Source organism: Mixophyes fleayi, chromosome 7, assembly GCF_038048845.1.
Source record: "Mixophyes fleayi isolate aMixFle1 chromosome 7, aMixFle1.hap1, whole genome shotgun sequence".
Lineage (NCBI taxonomy): Eukaryota > Metazoa > Chordata > Amphibia > Anura > Limnodynastidae > Mixophyes > Mixophyes fleayi.
In genome coordinates, this window is record NC_134408.1 from 95,081,134 (window position 1) to 95,097,904 (window position 16,771).

The 16,771-nt window shown below is 39.5% G+C and overlaps 1 protein-coding gene across 1 annotated transcript in view; it reads left to right on the forward strand.

Moving 5' to 3' along the window:
- The first annotated feature begins 1,888 nt into the window (after nt 1–1,888).
- MPP4 (MAGUK p55 scaffold protein 4) overlaps nt 1,889–16,771 on the forward strand; it is a 68,178-nt gene continuing 53,295 nt past the window's right edge. The window contains exons 1-4 of the mRNA XM_075180147.1: nt 1,889–1,986; nt 4,806–4,927; nt 6,898–6,975; nt 12,297–12,377. Coding sequence (XP_075036248.1) covers nt 1,905–1,986; nt 4,806–4,927; nt 6,898–6,975; nt 12,297–12,377 — 363 coding nt within the window. The 5' untranslated portion in view covers nt 1,889–1,904. The remainder of the gene's footprint in view (nt 1,987–4,805; nt 4,928–6,897; nt 6,976–12,296; nt 12,378–16,771) is intronic.

The following is a 16,771-nucleotide window of genomic DNA, read 5'->3' on the forward strand; positions in this document are numbered from 1 at the left end:
CTGTGTAACACTGTACTGTATATAATCATAGCTGCACTCCCCATGGCCCTCAGTCAACTCTGACACAGTATTCTAAGCAGATATACTGTCCATTGGGTCCCGTGGATGCGCAGCGAATGCATGCAATAAGAGCGCGGTATGTATGTATCTTTTGGTATTAGCTGTACTGTACTGTATCATAATATAATAATGTATTGAATTGTTGACTATTTACATCTGCTAAAATAAATCACTTTGTGCGTTAGAAACACAATACAATCGCCTATGCAATGCTTATTTGAAAACGATAGAATTACTTTAATAACGTGAATGGTGTCAATTTGGTCAAGCCTTCATGCTGCAATGATATGACCACAGCATTGCACTGTCGGGGCTATATGACACGATTCCAGCACCCCCCCTATCCACTTGCCACTTGACCTCCCTCCGGGATCTTCCAGAGCGGAGAGTTACAAAGTTGGCAAGTATGTCTCATGCCCATTTGTCATTTGTGTTATATTGTAACTATTGAAGTATTGAAGTTAATGTTAAGTGTAAGTTTGCCTTTACAAGCCATCGCCGCTTTAAATTTTAGCTGCAAAGTCGCCGATTTCCGGCGAGTTGAAAAAAATTGGACTTTCATACATTACCCCTAACTGTTCTTATAGAGAGCAAGACCGATGATTATCATTTTCTATGTTGAAATGTTGAAAGTTTCTTGAGAGTGATCATTCAGGGGCAAATATATGCTCATCTGATCATTGTGATCACTAGTATTTCACTCTGTATATGTATGTATGTATGTATGTATGTATGTATGTGTGTATGTGTGTGTGTATATATGTATGTATATATGTAGATAACAAGATGTAAACACTGGCGCTCAATGCAGTATTGTACATGTGAAGTGGTAGAAATCAATCGCACATATACACCTCTTCCATGTGAGGAGGCAGCCTTCCTTTAAAACGCTGGTAAGGCTGTAAATGGATATATAGGTACAACAGAAGGAGGGCGCAATGGTGATCTTAACAGATTATACTGAACAAGGTGGGTACAGAGTAATGGGCATAAGGAAGTAAGATAAGTCTCTGGGTTGGTATCCAACAATATGCGTAGTAAGTCCAGAGCTAAATTCAAATGCTAGACAGAGTGACCAACGTATCAACATATCAGATATAGTGAAAAGTGCATCAGGTAAGATTTACTGCTGCTTTGAGGCTTTTGAAGAGACAAAGTGGACATGTGTACATACAGAGAGGGAGATTTATATAAGATGAGAGTGGAGACAGGCCTGGTTTTTTATCCCACCATACTAAACCCCTTTTGCTTCTTGCACTTACATCATTTGTCATAAAGCTCCGTGCCTCCCACCATACCCCACATATCAACTATATAAAATATACATGGAAGTAAATATATTTATTTTACAATTTTTTTTTATGTTGGTAGGCATGCATAATAAAAACTTGATATAATAAGACAATGAAAAAGGACAACATGCTGATCCCTACTGGCCATCTGACTTAGGCCTTGACATGTGGGCCTTTTCCACAAATTCAAGCCTGGGTGGAGGTAGTGAAGGTATTTTGTCTGACAAACAGGTTCTAAACAACATTTCTCGGTAAGGATGATTAGCGTAATTTACATTTTGATATGGGAAGCAGATTTAATGCCGTATTACTAAACTATTCCTTAACATTGGAATCTAATTTTCATCTCCACCATCCATTTAAAAAGCCATATATGGACATCAGTGGTTATTAGAGACTGATTATTAGTACAATGCAGGCTCACTTCAATGTTTATTAGCTTAAAGCTAAGGGTTTCAGTGACCTAGTGGAGATTTTTTTTAAACTATTTTAAACTGTGCACCTTATGATTTTTTTTCTCTTCTACCTTACAGTTCCCTGCTCATTGTTTGGATGGTTCATCCACAGCAGGCTGGGGAATCTTTCAAAATGAGGGAGACCATGGAAATGAATCCCGGATGTCTTCAAGAAAATGGTAGGATTATTCATTGTGGAACTTCTATTAATGTTCTAACTAAGTTCCATTGCATACTCATCAGTGAACACCAGAAGGAACTCATCATTGATCTCCATGATGCAAGTATATTGAGAGGTTTTAAATAGAAGTTTATAGACACCTTCAGTCAACAAGTCTGACTGAGGATGAGGGAAGTTTTGTAGAACAATAAGTGAGCATATGGGATTTAGTCCTAAGTTATATGGATGGCAAAATATTGTACCCCACCTCATTTATAAAAGGAAAGAAAAGCATTATCAAGTGATACACTATTGAAAGATAGACATAACAGAATAATAACAGAATGAGAACTGGACAAAGGATAAGAGGAGTCATGCTGTTCAGTGTTCCTAGTTACATTACATTAGCAATAATTTTTTGAATAATTAATCCATCATATTATGTGGTGCTGTGCAGTTGTAAGCTTTAAGCCTATGTACTACATTCCATACCTCCCCAAATTGTCCTGGAGGTAATTAGGACAATGTGAGTGCACTGCCGCTATGCAAACACAAAAAAGGTGTGGTCATACCATGTTGAGGGAATAGAATATTGAATCATTCACATTAGTCTCTGCCCTATTGAAACTTACTCTAATTTCCCTACCACACATACATACACAACATTAAAACCTTTTTTGTTGCTAGCTAATTAACCTACCACTCTGTTTTTGGACTGTGGGAGGAAACCCTTAACACAGTATTATTTTAAATGTAACATCCCCTTTCCTATGATTAAGTCATGTATGGGTGTGTGTGGGTGTGTTTTGGTTCCTGGACCACTAGTTTTCTTTATTCTCGGTGCCTCCAACTTGGTCTTCAGACAGTAGCTCTTTGCGGTAGCTCTAATACCCTTGTTCAGTGACACCAGAGGGAGACCAAGGAACCCTCCACCCCCTTACTCTCAACCCCAGGCTTGAATACAGAAAACACACACCACTCTGTAGATAGCTTTAGAATCCACCGACACGTTTATTTCTATAGTGGTTCCTTAGGCTAGTTTCTTTTTTAGTAAGTTTGCATAAGGAGTGCACATTTAAAACAGTATATCAGTTCACAGGTAAACTAAACAACATATTAACCTTTAGCTTATCATATAATGATACACAGTTCTTAATATCCTAAAGACAACTTCAGAGGTACCTCTGCATCTTAACATTATTCTACCGAACAGTTCACACTAAAAAGTGAAATGTAAAAACACGGCAGTTGAAACCAACATACCTTTAACATATAAATATGACTGTCAAATATATAACAATATGCAACACACATCTGAAAGTGCATTTGGTATTCATCTATACAGGCTCAGTTCATTACTTTTCAGTAATATAATATGAGTTCTCAGTAGAAATAAAATGGTAACTGCAATACTCCTATGGTAGAGATCCCTCCAGCAAGCATTAATAAAATAGTAATAAACACAGATTATTTCGATGCTTGTCACATGTAGCAGATCTCCAGTTTCTCTTGAGTGGTTTTCATAACAATACTGAACTCTATTAATTAATTTCCTATATGACTCAGTCCATAAGCTTGGCTAACTATCCCAAAACTTACCCTTTAAAATGTAACTCTGTCCCGGAACAAGGGTATATATCATTAAACAAAGTTTACTTCCCACCTGGTCCCTGACTAACTAAACTAATATGTACATTTTGCTCAGTCTTTCTAGTAAAACAGGAAATATAATAAAACTGAAGGGTACTTATCAATATATTGCTTCATGTTCAGTTTCAGGCAATCTCTTCAGGATCTTGATTTTTAAAGTGGTTTGAAAGATGTCTTATTTCTTGCTTGTCAGCTTTAATAATGTAGTTTGTCTTGCTTTTGGCAATCTGATTTCTTTTTCTCACTCTGTTATCACCACTCCTCTTCCTCTCATATAAATCTCTACTGTTTTTCACCTATTCTCCCTCTGTCTTTAAATTTCAGCCTGCTGCTGTATATGTCACTCTGTTCAGTCTCCTCTTGTCTCTCTCTTCTCTAATCCAGCTTCTCAATTCTGCCTCCCGTCCGTTCTCTTGCTTGTCACTTTCTTCTTCTCCTTCTCTCTTTTTCCAGACCAACCACTACACTATAACTGCCAGCCAAAAGCACAAAGACGTTATACAATCAAAATCACATCCAAAACCAAATCACTGGGGTCAGCGCACATCCAGGCCCGGCGCTCCCATTAGGCAAGGTTAGGCACTTGCCTAGGGCGCCGGGCTCTGGAGGGCGCTACAGAATAATAAAATACTTTAAAACTATGCGGCGACCACTGACCATACCTGTCACGGCCGCCGCACAGCATCAGATCGACGGGGAGGGGGGAAGAGGCTATTTTGTCACCACCGCCGCCTCTCTGCTCCGTCTCCTCCCCTCCACTTACTAGTGTCAGTGAGTGGAGTGGAGGAGACGGAACAGAGAGGCGGCGGTGGTGAGACAAGGTAAGGAGAGGAGGGAGGAGGGCGGCGATTTTTGCGGGGGCGGGGGGGGGCGCCGCTTTTTTAAAAATGCCTAGGGCGCCGTGGACCCTAGCACCGACCCTGCGCACATCACTGGTATAAAGTTGGATAGTCAATAGACAGTCTGCACTGGATTGAACTTGGTCCTGTAGGAACCTCTGTTACAGACAATTCTACACCGTGTATTACAAGACAAACTGGTACCGATGTAAACAATTGTGTATTTATATGTTTCAGTATTGTTTTAGGTTGTTTATCTCTTTATTCAAATTAGATTTTAAATCCTAGTTTATTTGATGCTATAGCATGATAGCTGGCATCCACTAACCATTTACATTCTTTCCTTAAGGTCTTTCGCAGATCCTCACACTGGTTCTTGAAGAGCTGGGTCTATTCTACCATAGAGATGTGAATGGGATTGGAGTATTGTATAGTTTGCTCCAGGCCCCGTGGTTACAGTCCTTACTTAAGGTATGAGAAACATATTTATAGGATATAACGTTATCATGGAAGCTGCTTTCACTTATATGATTAGAGTAGGCAAAAACTACAAAATGTAGGGAATGCCTTAAAAAATCCTGCTGCTGTCCTGAGTGATTACAGAAACCAACACTCTTCAAGTTGGCCAGAACATTATCAGTCCACGTGGGGCCAGGGTGCTCAACTCTGGTTATATGTTCACTGGATATATAGATATGGATCAACCTCAATAACATTATACTCATGCATTACACTGAATTTGGGACCATGCAGGCAGTAATCACCCCATCAAAGATGAGTGGTTTCTAATCTAATCTAGATCTAATAATGCTTAAAGTGTCTTTTTGCAGCGTACAAACACATAAAAGTGACAACAATAATAAAGACTACCTCAATGTCCCCTCACTCTCAATATTAATAAAAAAAATAAATGAGACTAAAGCAAGATGTATTTTAGGAGTAAAATTGAAAGTCGATATAATAATGGGAAAAATCCTAAAGTGGCAGTAGTTTTCTGTTTCTGCCATATGCATTTTTCATATGATCTTCCAATTTACAAATTCAGGAGAAGATTGATTTTACGGGAGGTTTTTCCAAAGCCCATAAATCAGCACACACCATGAAATACTTGACACACAAATAGGCTCAGTTCTGAACATAGCAAACAATTGATAATACTCAGAGATTTTGTGGTTTGTTAATGATCCTCAAATAGCTGGAAAGAACATTTGACATAATTGTATGATGTATGACATGACATGAGTGAAATGATTTGGCAATTTCTACAACTTGTTGAGTTTTGTCTCAAATTGATTCACAAATGTGGTTCTTAGTGAAGTTGCTTAAAAATTATCTTAAATTGTCTTGTAAATAAAGGATTCTATAAAGTCTCAACTTTAGAACAATCTATATTATTACATTTTTATAACTTCTTTTTATAAAATGTCTTTTAAAAATTATATTTGTATTTCAACCAAAATAAAATTTGAATAGATATGGATGTGCTTTTGTGGCTGCCTTAGACGATTAGGAATAAAAAAAGCTCCGATTTAGTGATTCGTGCCATACTCACAGAATGTCTTTAATGGTCAATGAATGCCTGAATGTACCTTTCTGTTAAATTAAAGGAGTTTGTAAGTAGACTTTTTAGGCTGGACTACCAATAACCTAAATTTCCCCCTCATTCCCATTTTCCTTTGGGCAGCTAGCATTGGTGAATTAACATCAAAACACCTTTCTGCATACATTGTTCACCTTTTGCCCATTGTAATGTCCCCAGTTTTGTAGTGGACAGGGCTACAACAACATGTAGAAAATGAAAATGTTCACAGAAGCATATAGAATTTCAGGAAATGAGTGTGCTGATCTTGTGGGAAATGCCGATCCGTCCAATGCTGCAATCACTAGAGGAAAGATAGGATTGCATATGACCAGGCAATGTCATGATGTGAGGAGGGGAATGGAGACCGCATGCTGAGAGTTAAACAGTGGAAATAGCAGGGTCCCCAACAGTACAAAATAATGATGAAAGACTCCTATTAGACTGATGCAAGAAGATCATAATGTTAAATGTACATCTATATGACTGAAGTTCATACATCCAGGATCTCATAAAAAAAACTTGTACATTAAATAACTTTTTGTGCTAAGCATGAATACAGTAAACAGGTGTATATTTGGCTGCAAAGAGAAAATCCTTCCATTAAAGTTTCTTTCAGGCTCTCTGAGTAGATCAATGAGATACTAATGATTAATGAGATGCTACTCTCTTTGCTCATTAGGAACCTCATCCTTCCATTTTTCAGTTCCATAGATGTTTTATAAGAGAGGGACAGTGCTGTCGCTCGTTAGGAATGTGGTTTTTCAGTATATGGTATATGTTATGCAATGTTTGGAATGATGCTCTTTTAGATATCAGTATGGGACATGCAATATACAATTTAAGTCCTTTTTTATTGCAGGTGCATGATTGTCTCCATCAGTACGTAAGAAAGAGGCCTACACCTGTTGTACTAAAAGCTCGGACTCTGTGCAGTGAGGTGGGTTAAATAGAATGTTATACATATGGTCTATTGCCCCAAGCCATCACCCTTTCTAAATATAGCCTGCATTTTTTTATATCTTCATTTTTTTATGTAAAAATAGGTAAAATTTACTTCTGCCAGTAATATAGAAAAAAGAGGGGGTTTGGCTCTGCACCAGATGTAACCAGACCATCCTAAAAATAGATGTGCAAATAATATACATCGTATTGTAGAGGGGGTGCAACATTCTAATAATTACTTAGAAGAAAGCTTAAAGGGAAAACTTCCCTAAAAGGAAAGAGAAGAAATATTGTGCACTCCAGTCTGGGAACTATTAAATATAAAACGTTTATTAAATATCAAGATAATAAATTCTCCTGGTAAAATACATTGGTGAAATATAAGAAAAATTATTAAAAACTGGTTGTGTGCCAGACAAATGACCACACTAACCAAAGGATAAAATATCTGTGTGCCCGTGGAGGAGAGCAGAGAATGGTACCCAAGCAGTAAGTTGATATAATTTAATATAGAGACATATCTATTAGTCTGGGGAAATGTCCCTCTATATATAATACAATATTGTCTCCATAAAAACACTATGTGGGGTACCACAGTGGCTGGATGCCAAACCTCCTAACACTTGGAACAGGACAAATTAAAGGGACTAAATAAGAAGAACAAAGCTATAGTCTCCACAAGCCTAGATTCATAATATAGATAAATAAATGATGGGATATATGAGATCGATATTTACTTGTTGAAATCAAAGCACCTATTGTATCGAACAAGGGGTTCATGACCTACCCCCATAATTAGTTGAATTAAGTAGTGAGACACTATAGAGTTGTCCCATAAATATGAAAGGACATGTAGAGAGAGAATTGCTTATAACTTAGAATCGTGAATCCGATATTGATCCGATAAAGCTCTTAGACCCTTGTGTCTATTATAGATTAAACATACTCATATTGTTAAGGGAAATCCCTAAATAGCTCAATAACAGGAACCACGTATGAATAGAATTGTAATATGTAGTCAAGATAAGACTATTGAAAGTCGTACAATAATATCATAATTGCGGTTCCTTGTATATGGAGCATGCTGTAATCAGCGGAATTAGGATAATTAATATCCAACAGTAATAGCTCAGGGAGATACTGTGGGGCATATTTAACAAATAATGATAGTGGACTATCGTGCACTTACCATTAAAAAAACGTCCCTCTGTGTCCCCCGCATATTTAAGAAGGGTGCATCGCAGCAAATATAGTAGATATCTGCTGCTTTGCACTCCTTTTTCGTTTTTGGGAGAGGTCACCATTCTACAGTATGGTGACTGCTCCCGGTCGCAATCTAACAAATCAAATCTAACGAATCAAATCTAATCTAATCTAAAGTTCCGAAAAACTGAAGCTGAAGCTGGCGTACATTATCATAAATGAAAAATGTCAGTGCTGTCAGCTCTGCTCCGAAGAGCAGAGCTGGACAGTGCATGTGTGGAGGGATCACATGATCCCTCCCTGTCACTCACCGCTCTGTCTCTGCAATGGAGATGTTTGTGCGCATGTGCAGTTCTTCCTGGAGGACATCGCGTTCCGAAGAGACGGGGCAAGTGTGATTTTTTTATCACAGAAACAGCAGTTTTTCGGAACTGCTGTTTCTGTGATCCGTTTTTAATAAATTTGAGAAATAGTTTAATCCTTATCCATGCGATAAGGATTGATAACTATTTTTCATTTTTGCCGATGATTGATAAATGTGCCCCTAAATATCTTGAATCAAGCTGCCGACTGAGTAGGAAACTAAATTATAGAACACTATATATACGGAAACCTATCATCCAAAAGTGATCGCTTCAGGGAAACCTCACTGTAATGAATATCTTTAGTGAAACAGCCGATAGTGTGTAGAGCTGGAATATGATTTACTATATGTATAATAGCAGAATAGCAAGATATCCGTTCCTTGGATTTAGCCGTCAGCAATGTAGAAGGAACTATTGTGGGATTCACTAGATCTAAAATAACGGCATCCGTGCGGATCTATGATTGCTTGGGAAAGCCACCCTGTAGCTAACTATCTTTGATCTAGCCGCCAGCAGTATGAAAGAAATTATACTGGGAATAACTGATTCAGTAATAGCGGCGTCCGTGCAGATCTAAAGTAGCTTGGGAGAGTCTCCCTATAGCCAAGTATCTGCGATCTAGCCGCCGGCAATATAGGAACTGTATAAAGAATCACTGATTCTATAATGCTGGCGTCAGTGCCAATTTAAAGCGCTTATTTGTAACTCGTGCAATCAACTCTCAGAGATGAAGATTAATACTGTTGGTTTCTATGGGGCACATTTATCAATATTCACATAAAGTGAAAAATAGTTTTCAATCCTTATCGCAATGATAAGGATTGAACTATTTCTCAAATTTATGTACAACCCTGCACAGAAAAAGCAGTTCTGATAAACTGCTGTTTCTGTGCTAAAAAAAAATCATACTTACCCCGCCTCTTCGGAACGCGCTGTCTCGGGATCTCCTCCTTGTCCTCTTCACTTTTCTTCTTACAGCAATTGCGCATGTGCAATTCAAAGAACTGTACATGTGCACAAACATCTCGCTCTGTCTCTGCAACTATAGTTGCAGAGAGCGAGTGGTGAGTGACAGGGAGGGATCATGTGATCCCTCCACTCATGCGCTGTCCAGCTCTGCTCTTCGGAGCAGAGCTGCCAGTACTGAAATTTTTCAGCTTCAGCTGATGTACATTATCATGACAAGTTTCCGAAAAAAAACAATTTTCCGGAACTTGTTAGATTGCGAGAGGGAGCAGTCACCATACTATTGAATGGCGACTGCTCCCAAAAACGAATCCATGATATCTGCTGCGATGCACCTTTCATAAATACGCGGGACACACAGAGGGCCATGGATTGTACGGTAAGTGCACGATAGTGCACCATCACTATTTCTTAAATATGCCCCTATATCCCGTCCCTGATGTCATAAATTCGTCCAGGTATATATTGAGGTAATAGTGTGAGGTTTAGGTAAACTAAAAACCTTGGTTAGGAGCGGCTCTATCAAACAGCCGCGAAAGTTCTCCTCACAGGGGCACTGACTTCACTAGGACGTCAACCCTGACATACGTTTCACTCTCGTAATAGTAATATACAGAAAATATTGTCACAGTAGACAACATGCAGACCAGGGAATGAGATGTCAGATCTTACAGACTGACTTAGGTGGAACCCCCCCCCCTTTGTCTAGGACCCATTGACAGGCTAGTCCCGCCCTCAGGAGCAGCCACTTTGTACCACAAATCAACACATTCATTATGCCCCTCCCTTCTACAGTATACGTCCCATGCCCCTCATAGGGTCCCCTGTATAGTGCAGTTCCATGTGTGCAGGAAAGAAAAGATGCAGACAGAAGAGTCTGCCTCTGAAATCAACAGAGCAAGGTGGTAGAAGGTAAGTGTATGGGGAGGGCATTTACTGAAATAGCGATAGAGGCAGGGTATTATTTTAATGGTGAAGGTGGGTGATAATCATTTAATAGTGGATGGGAAATATTCATTTATTGGTGAGGGCAGTTAATTTGATGGTGGGGCTACTTAATTTAATAGTAATGATTATTAATTCAAGGTGGTGTGATGACATTATTTAATTAATACTAGGGTGGTTTGGGTATTATTAATTTATTGTGCGGCTTTAGAGTTTAGGGAGAAGGAGAGCTATTTATTGTAAATGCCAATTATGTAATATTGGGACAATTTGGGGAGAAATATATTTCATTATTAAATGGGAAAACAAATTATTTAATATTGGAGCTGTTTGGGGTTTAATAGGTGTATATATTAAATGTGAGTACCATTAATTTAATATCCGAGCATGTTGGGAAGGAAATAGGTCTATTCTGGATGCTATTAATTTGATGTCAGTGCATGTTGTTGGAGGGGGGGGGGGGGCATAGGTCTATATTAATTCTGTATGCTACTAATTTAATGTTGGTGCTAATTTGGAGAAAATAGGTATATTTATTAAATGGCCTAACTATAAAATGTAGGTGCTATTGCGATCCTATATCTGGTTTATTGCCCGGATGGAACAGATTACATACCACCTGCATGATAAGAATGATAAATTCCACCAGATTTGGGCTCCTTGGCTTTACTTCTAACCCCATAACTCTTGTACCAACCCCTTCCTCCTAAAAAGACTCCCTATGTTCATAGATGGCCTGACTCTTGACTCTTGATGCGGTTTCCCTTCCCAGAGAATCTGAGTAGTATCCACCTTTGAAACTTTTGTTGCCCCTCTCATATTTATTTGTTTCTCTTCCTAAAAAGGGAAGGGCAAGGAATTGTGTGGATAAAAGGAAGTATGCTCTCTTTTTCTTTCACTCTCGGTGGCGACCAGCCCCCTCCCACCCCCCCCCCCCCTCCCCACATTATATTGTTATAATATGTCATAGTTTCTTGAACATTCTGGATAACAATTGTATACTTATCTGTCTGTTTATTAATATCCTCTGGCTATTTTGTATATTAGCTATTCAAATATTTTCTGTTTCATTGACATATGCCCATGATAAGTATTGTTCTCTGTTTTTGTTTCTTGCCCTGCAAATGTACTAATTGTTGATTCTTATCTGTACATGACTGCTATTTTTCAAAATAAATAGTTAAAAAAAAAAAATGTAGGTGCTATTGATGTACCGTCAGGGCTGGTTAGGGGGTGGGGGTCTTAAATGGTTGACTCACTACTAGATGTATCATATTTTATTGTATTTTAAGTAAAATAGAGCCCCAACATTCCAGGATCTGGAGAAGCAGCAACTGAATTTAAGAGACCAGAACCCGAAGGTAGTGAAAGCTGCAAGAATAGGTAGAAGAGCACAGCACAGTCTGACAACTGTCCTGATTCTGATGGGACAATCCTAATTTTGTGTGATTGTCCCGCTCATTTAGGATTCTGTCCTGACTACAACAATAGTTGAGATGTATGATCTGCCTCAGACTGTACTGCTCATTATGGTCAAGCTGCATGTACTACAGTTAGATGCAAGCAGCTCATCCTTAGGAAGCAATATAGTGTTAGGTAGGACAAACATCAAGCTGTTATTATGCTGGTCAAAAACAAATCCCATTTTCTGATAGGAGTGCATTTTGTATAATTCAATTATGTTTTGGCTAGACAAAGGTGGTTTAAGTTTGTTAGGCCCTTATGCAATACATTGGTATGTACCTACTAGACCATATCTATATAAAACATAATTGCTGTTGTTGGTGAACATAGCTTAAAGTGCAGTTTCTAAGTTACATATTTGTTTTATTGGCAGGTTGCAGATGTGTTGCGTGAATCCTCTCTTTCTGCAGATTCTCGTGAACTAAGGCGTCTTCTGCGGGGACCACACTTTAAGGCAAGACATTCTGTCAGGGGGGACGCAAAGTAAATTCTATGGTGCTAAATAGAACAGTGAGGTGCATATGCTAAAGAAAAAGTGGATTTCCTGCACAATATAATGTGCTGATAGATATATATAGATAGATATCAATACAGTAGATAGATATATATTAATAGATAGATATCAATAGATAGATATCGATAGAGATAGAGAGATAGATATCGAGAGATAGATATCTCTCTCCCTCTCTCTCTCTCTCTCTCTCTCTCTCTCTCTCAATAAATAAATAAACATATATATATATATATATATATATATATATATATATATATATATATATATAGAGTGGCAAGAGCCCGCTACTGCAGAAGCACACGCGTACAACTTTTTCCTTTTTATGGTTCTTTATTGTCAGGATGGTAATAATGTTTTGACACCGTATACTTGCACAGCAATTATGGAGACCCGCAACGCCTACTATACATAGTCCAGCTCTCTGTCCTGATCAGTCAGCTAGCCCAGCGTTGATCTCCCTGAACAATGAAACAAGCAGGGTTTTATACCTGACACTCCTCCCACAGGCCTAGCTTGATGGACAGGTGACACACCCACCTTCTCTTTAAAAGGAAACGCCCATCCCTGGCTCTGTTTAGATTATCAGACCCACCCTGTCTGTTTGCTCAGAGGAAGCAGCTTTTAAATCATGTAAGTAAACCAATTTTAAACTACACACATGTTTTTACCTGGTTTAATCTCCACCTAGGTGCATAACTGTGCCAATGTTTTACTCTACTTCCCTGCTTTCTCTGCACATTGCCAGCTAAATGCCTCATATGAGCAGAATCAGCAACCAGATTCTGTCACCAGTCCTGATGGTAGTGTTCCCAGTACGTCATCTGGGAAAGGCGATTTCAAACTACACAGTCTTTTGAAATCAGTCAAAAAAACACACACCCCAAAAAAAGTTACCGCGTTGAAGCGAAAAAAGAACTGTAACTGAGGAAAAGTTAAGTGCCGATAGAAAAAAAAATTACCAACATGCCATTCTACACATGCAGTGGCAAAGAGAGAATGAGGCCTTCACCTTTGTCTATTAGTGCCAGATCAAAACATGTTACCGAGTCTACAAGTGGTGCACATCTACTGTTACGCGTCAAAGCCGAGCTGCAAGATAACAGTAAGGCATTAGAGGATAATGTTTGCTCTGAATCACAAATGACACCAATCCGTGTGGAGAGTCCATCCAACAGTGGGATGTCTAATCGTGAGCATTCTGTTAGTGTACCCATAAAGAGGGACCCTTTCAGCAGTTCTGCTGATGTGTGCCTGAACAGCCCAAGTGTAGCCGGTGATACACAAATTGAAGATGCCACTTTGAAAATAGAAGAGGATGAGGGGGAGATTTGTGTAGGCGACGAGGGCGCTAATAAGGATGTTGATGAGGATGAGGTTGTTTGTGTCAGTCCTGCACCAGTGGCAGCAGTTCGGGCACGTGACAAGAAAAAGGTCATTGTCATGCCAGGCCACAAAACAAAAAAATCCACTTCTTATGTATGGAATTATTTCTACCCCAATCCAGACAACAACTGTATAGCCATTTGTAGTGTACGTCAAGCCACAGTCAGTCGAGGGAGGGACCTTAACCATCTTGAAACGTCGTCTATGTTACGCCATTTGACGAGAGTTCATGGCAAAGTGTTGGGAAAAGCTGAAAGTTCTTCCAAAAAAATTACAAGCACTCCATCATCAGCTAGGACCCTCCGCTCACTGACATCCCGACGGCTACAAAATACACCCACCACACCATCCTCATCAATATCCTCAGTAGCATTCGGAGTTAGCCCTGCATCCCACTTATTAAGGCAGGATGACTCCTGCACTATTATTGATTCCTCTGAAGAAAGCGTTAGTCCCACTGCTGCTGCTGTTGCTGCTGCTGGGGGTGAATCGTCAGCCTAGAGGAAGGGCAAGAAAAAGAGTAGTCCTACATTTCAACAATTAACTGTGAAACAATCATTTGCTAGGGGAAGCAAATATGACAGCAATCACCAAGCAGTCATCACAGACTCCATGGCTGCCATGTTAGTGTTAGATCTCTGTCCAATATCCACAATAAACGCAGCTGGTTTTTCACAGTTAATTGAGGTTTTGTGTCCGCGTTACAGAATTCCATTGCGACACCATTTTTCCCGTAAAGCTATTCCACAACTCTACCAAAAAGTGTGTACAAATGTAGAGATTGCGCTGAAAAATGCCATTCTGCCCACTGTCCACTTAACCACAGATATGTGGACAAGTGGAAGTGGTCAAACCAAAGACTATATGACTGTGACAGCCCACTGGGTTGGTCATTCACCTTCACCAGCAGGAACAGCAGCAGCATGTACACCACTACGTAACATTTGTCACAGGCAGGCCACTCTTTGTATCACCGGCTTCACTAACAGGCATACAACTGACAATTTGTTACGCAAACTAAGAGCTGTGACTGATACATGGCTTATACCACTTGGACTCTCCCCAGGATATGTCATTTCTGATAACGCCAACAATATAGTGCGAGCATTAAAGCTGGGTGATTTCCAGCACATTCCCTGTTTTGCTCACACCATCAACTTGCTGGTGCAGAGCTTCCTATGAAATAACCGTGAGGTGCAGGAGATGCTTTTGGTGGCCCGTAACATTTCAGGCCATTTCAGGCATTCTGCCACAGAATGTAGGAGATTGCAGCAGTTCCAAGAGCAATTTAACTTGCCCTGCCACCAACTTAAGCAAGAGGTGGTAACTAGGTGGAATTCCACCCTGTACATGCTGCAGAGGATGGAGGAACAGCGCAAAGCCATCCAAGCGTATTGCACAAGCCATGACATTGGGAAAGGAGGGGGGATGTATTTCAGTCTTGCACAGTGGGGAATCCTTTCAGTGCTGTGCAAGGTGCTGAAACCATTTGAAGTTGTGACGTGTGAAGTGAGTGCAGATTCTGCTATTTTGAGCAAAGTCATTCCTTTAATTAGACTATTGGAAAAGCAGCTTGAGAAACTGAAGGAGGAGAAGAAAGCAAGCAATTCTGCAAAGTATGTTGGCCTTGTCGATCAAGTACTTAATTTGCTTCACAATGATCCTCGAGTTATTAAGATCTTGAACTCAGATCAGTATGTTTTGGCCACAGTGCTTGATCCAAGGTTTAAGACCTACATTGAGTCTTTGCTTCAAAATGAACGAGATGTGAACTTTTGCAAGGAGCTATCGCTCAGCAAGTTGTCCGGTGAACTGGGCCTTGGCTTGCCGACGTATTCTACTTCAGTTTCTCAAGCAGCTGCTGCTCGTAAAAAATTGAATGTTCCAAAAAGAAGCAGGGAAGACGCAGAGGGCAGACCAGAACAGTTTAACATCTGGGCTGGTTGGAAGGATTTTTCTAAAAAATGTGTGACCTTGCCCATAATGCCATCCAATATGAGTATTAACATGCAAAGGATGGTGGAGGATTATTTTCAAGAGGTAATTGATATTGAAATGTCCGACAGTCCCTTTCCTTACTGGGAAGAAAAGAAGGCAATTTGGAAACCCATGTACAAACTTGCTTTGCAATACTTAAGCTGCCCACCCTCCAGTGTGTACTCTGAACGAGTGTTCAGCACAGCGGGTAACTTAGTCAGTGATCGCCATAGAAGGTTACTTCCAAAAAATGTGGAGAAAATGATGTTTATAAAAATGAACTACATCTTCCACGAGGAAGGCCTTCACCATCCAAGACATCCAAGCACTGACTGTTCTCTAATGGCGGATTCAAGCGGTGATGAATTGATAGTCTGTGATGATGACGTACACACTGATGAGGGTGAGGATGAAGCTCCAGATGATGTCGATAACATCTTTTTAAAACTTTCTATGTAAGTGTAGGGTGCAATCTACCCCCAAAGAGGAAAGGGACTTGGGGCATTTCCATATCACGTACCGTCTTGAAAGGCTGCTGTTTGGGCAATTTCTCCTTAAGGGTAGGGTGTCATACACAGAGTGACCCCAAACTGTTTTTGTCCATTTCTCTTAATATTGTACAGTCTATAACGGCTGAATTTTTTGGTATTTTATACAAGTGGAGGGGGGCCTAGAGAGACAGAAACCAAACTGTCTTTGTCCATTTCAATTAATATTGTACAGTCTATAATGGCTAGATTTTTTTGCTATTTTATACAACTGGAGGGGGGCCTAGAGAGACAGAAACCAAACTGCCTTTGTCCATTTCTTTACATATTTATGTATAAGTGTAGGGTGTAATATACATCCAAAGACGATGGCTGCATTGCTAATATTTATAGATGGAGAGGAAGACAATCTGGTTTTTGTGTCAAATTAAATTGTTTTTTTGGATAATTTATTAGCTTTACAATTATATTACTCATCCAAGAAAC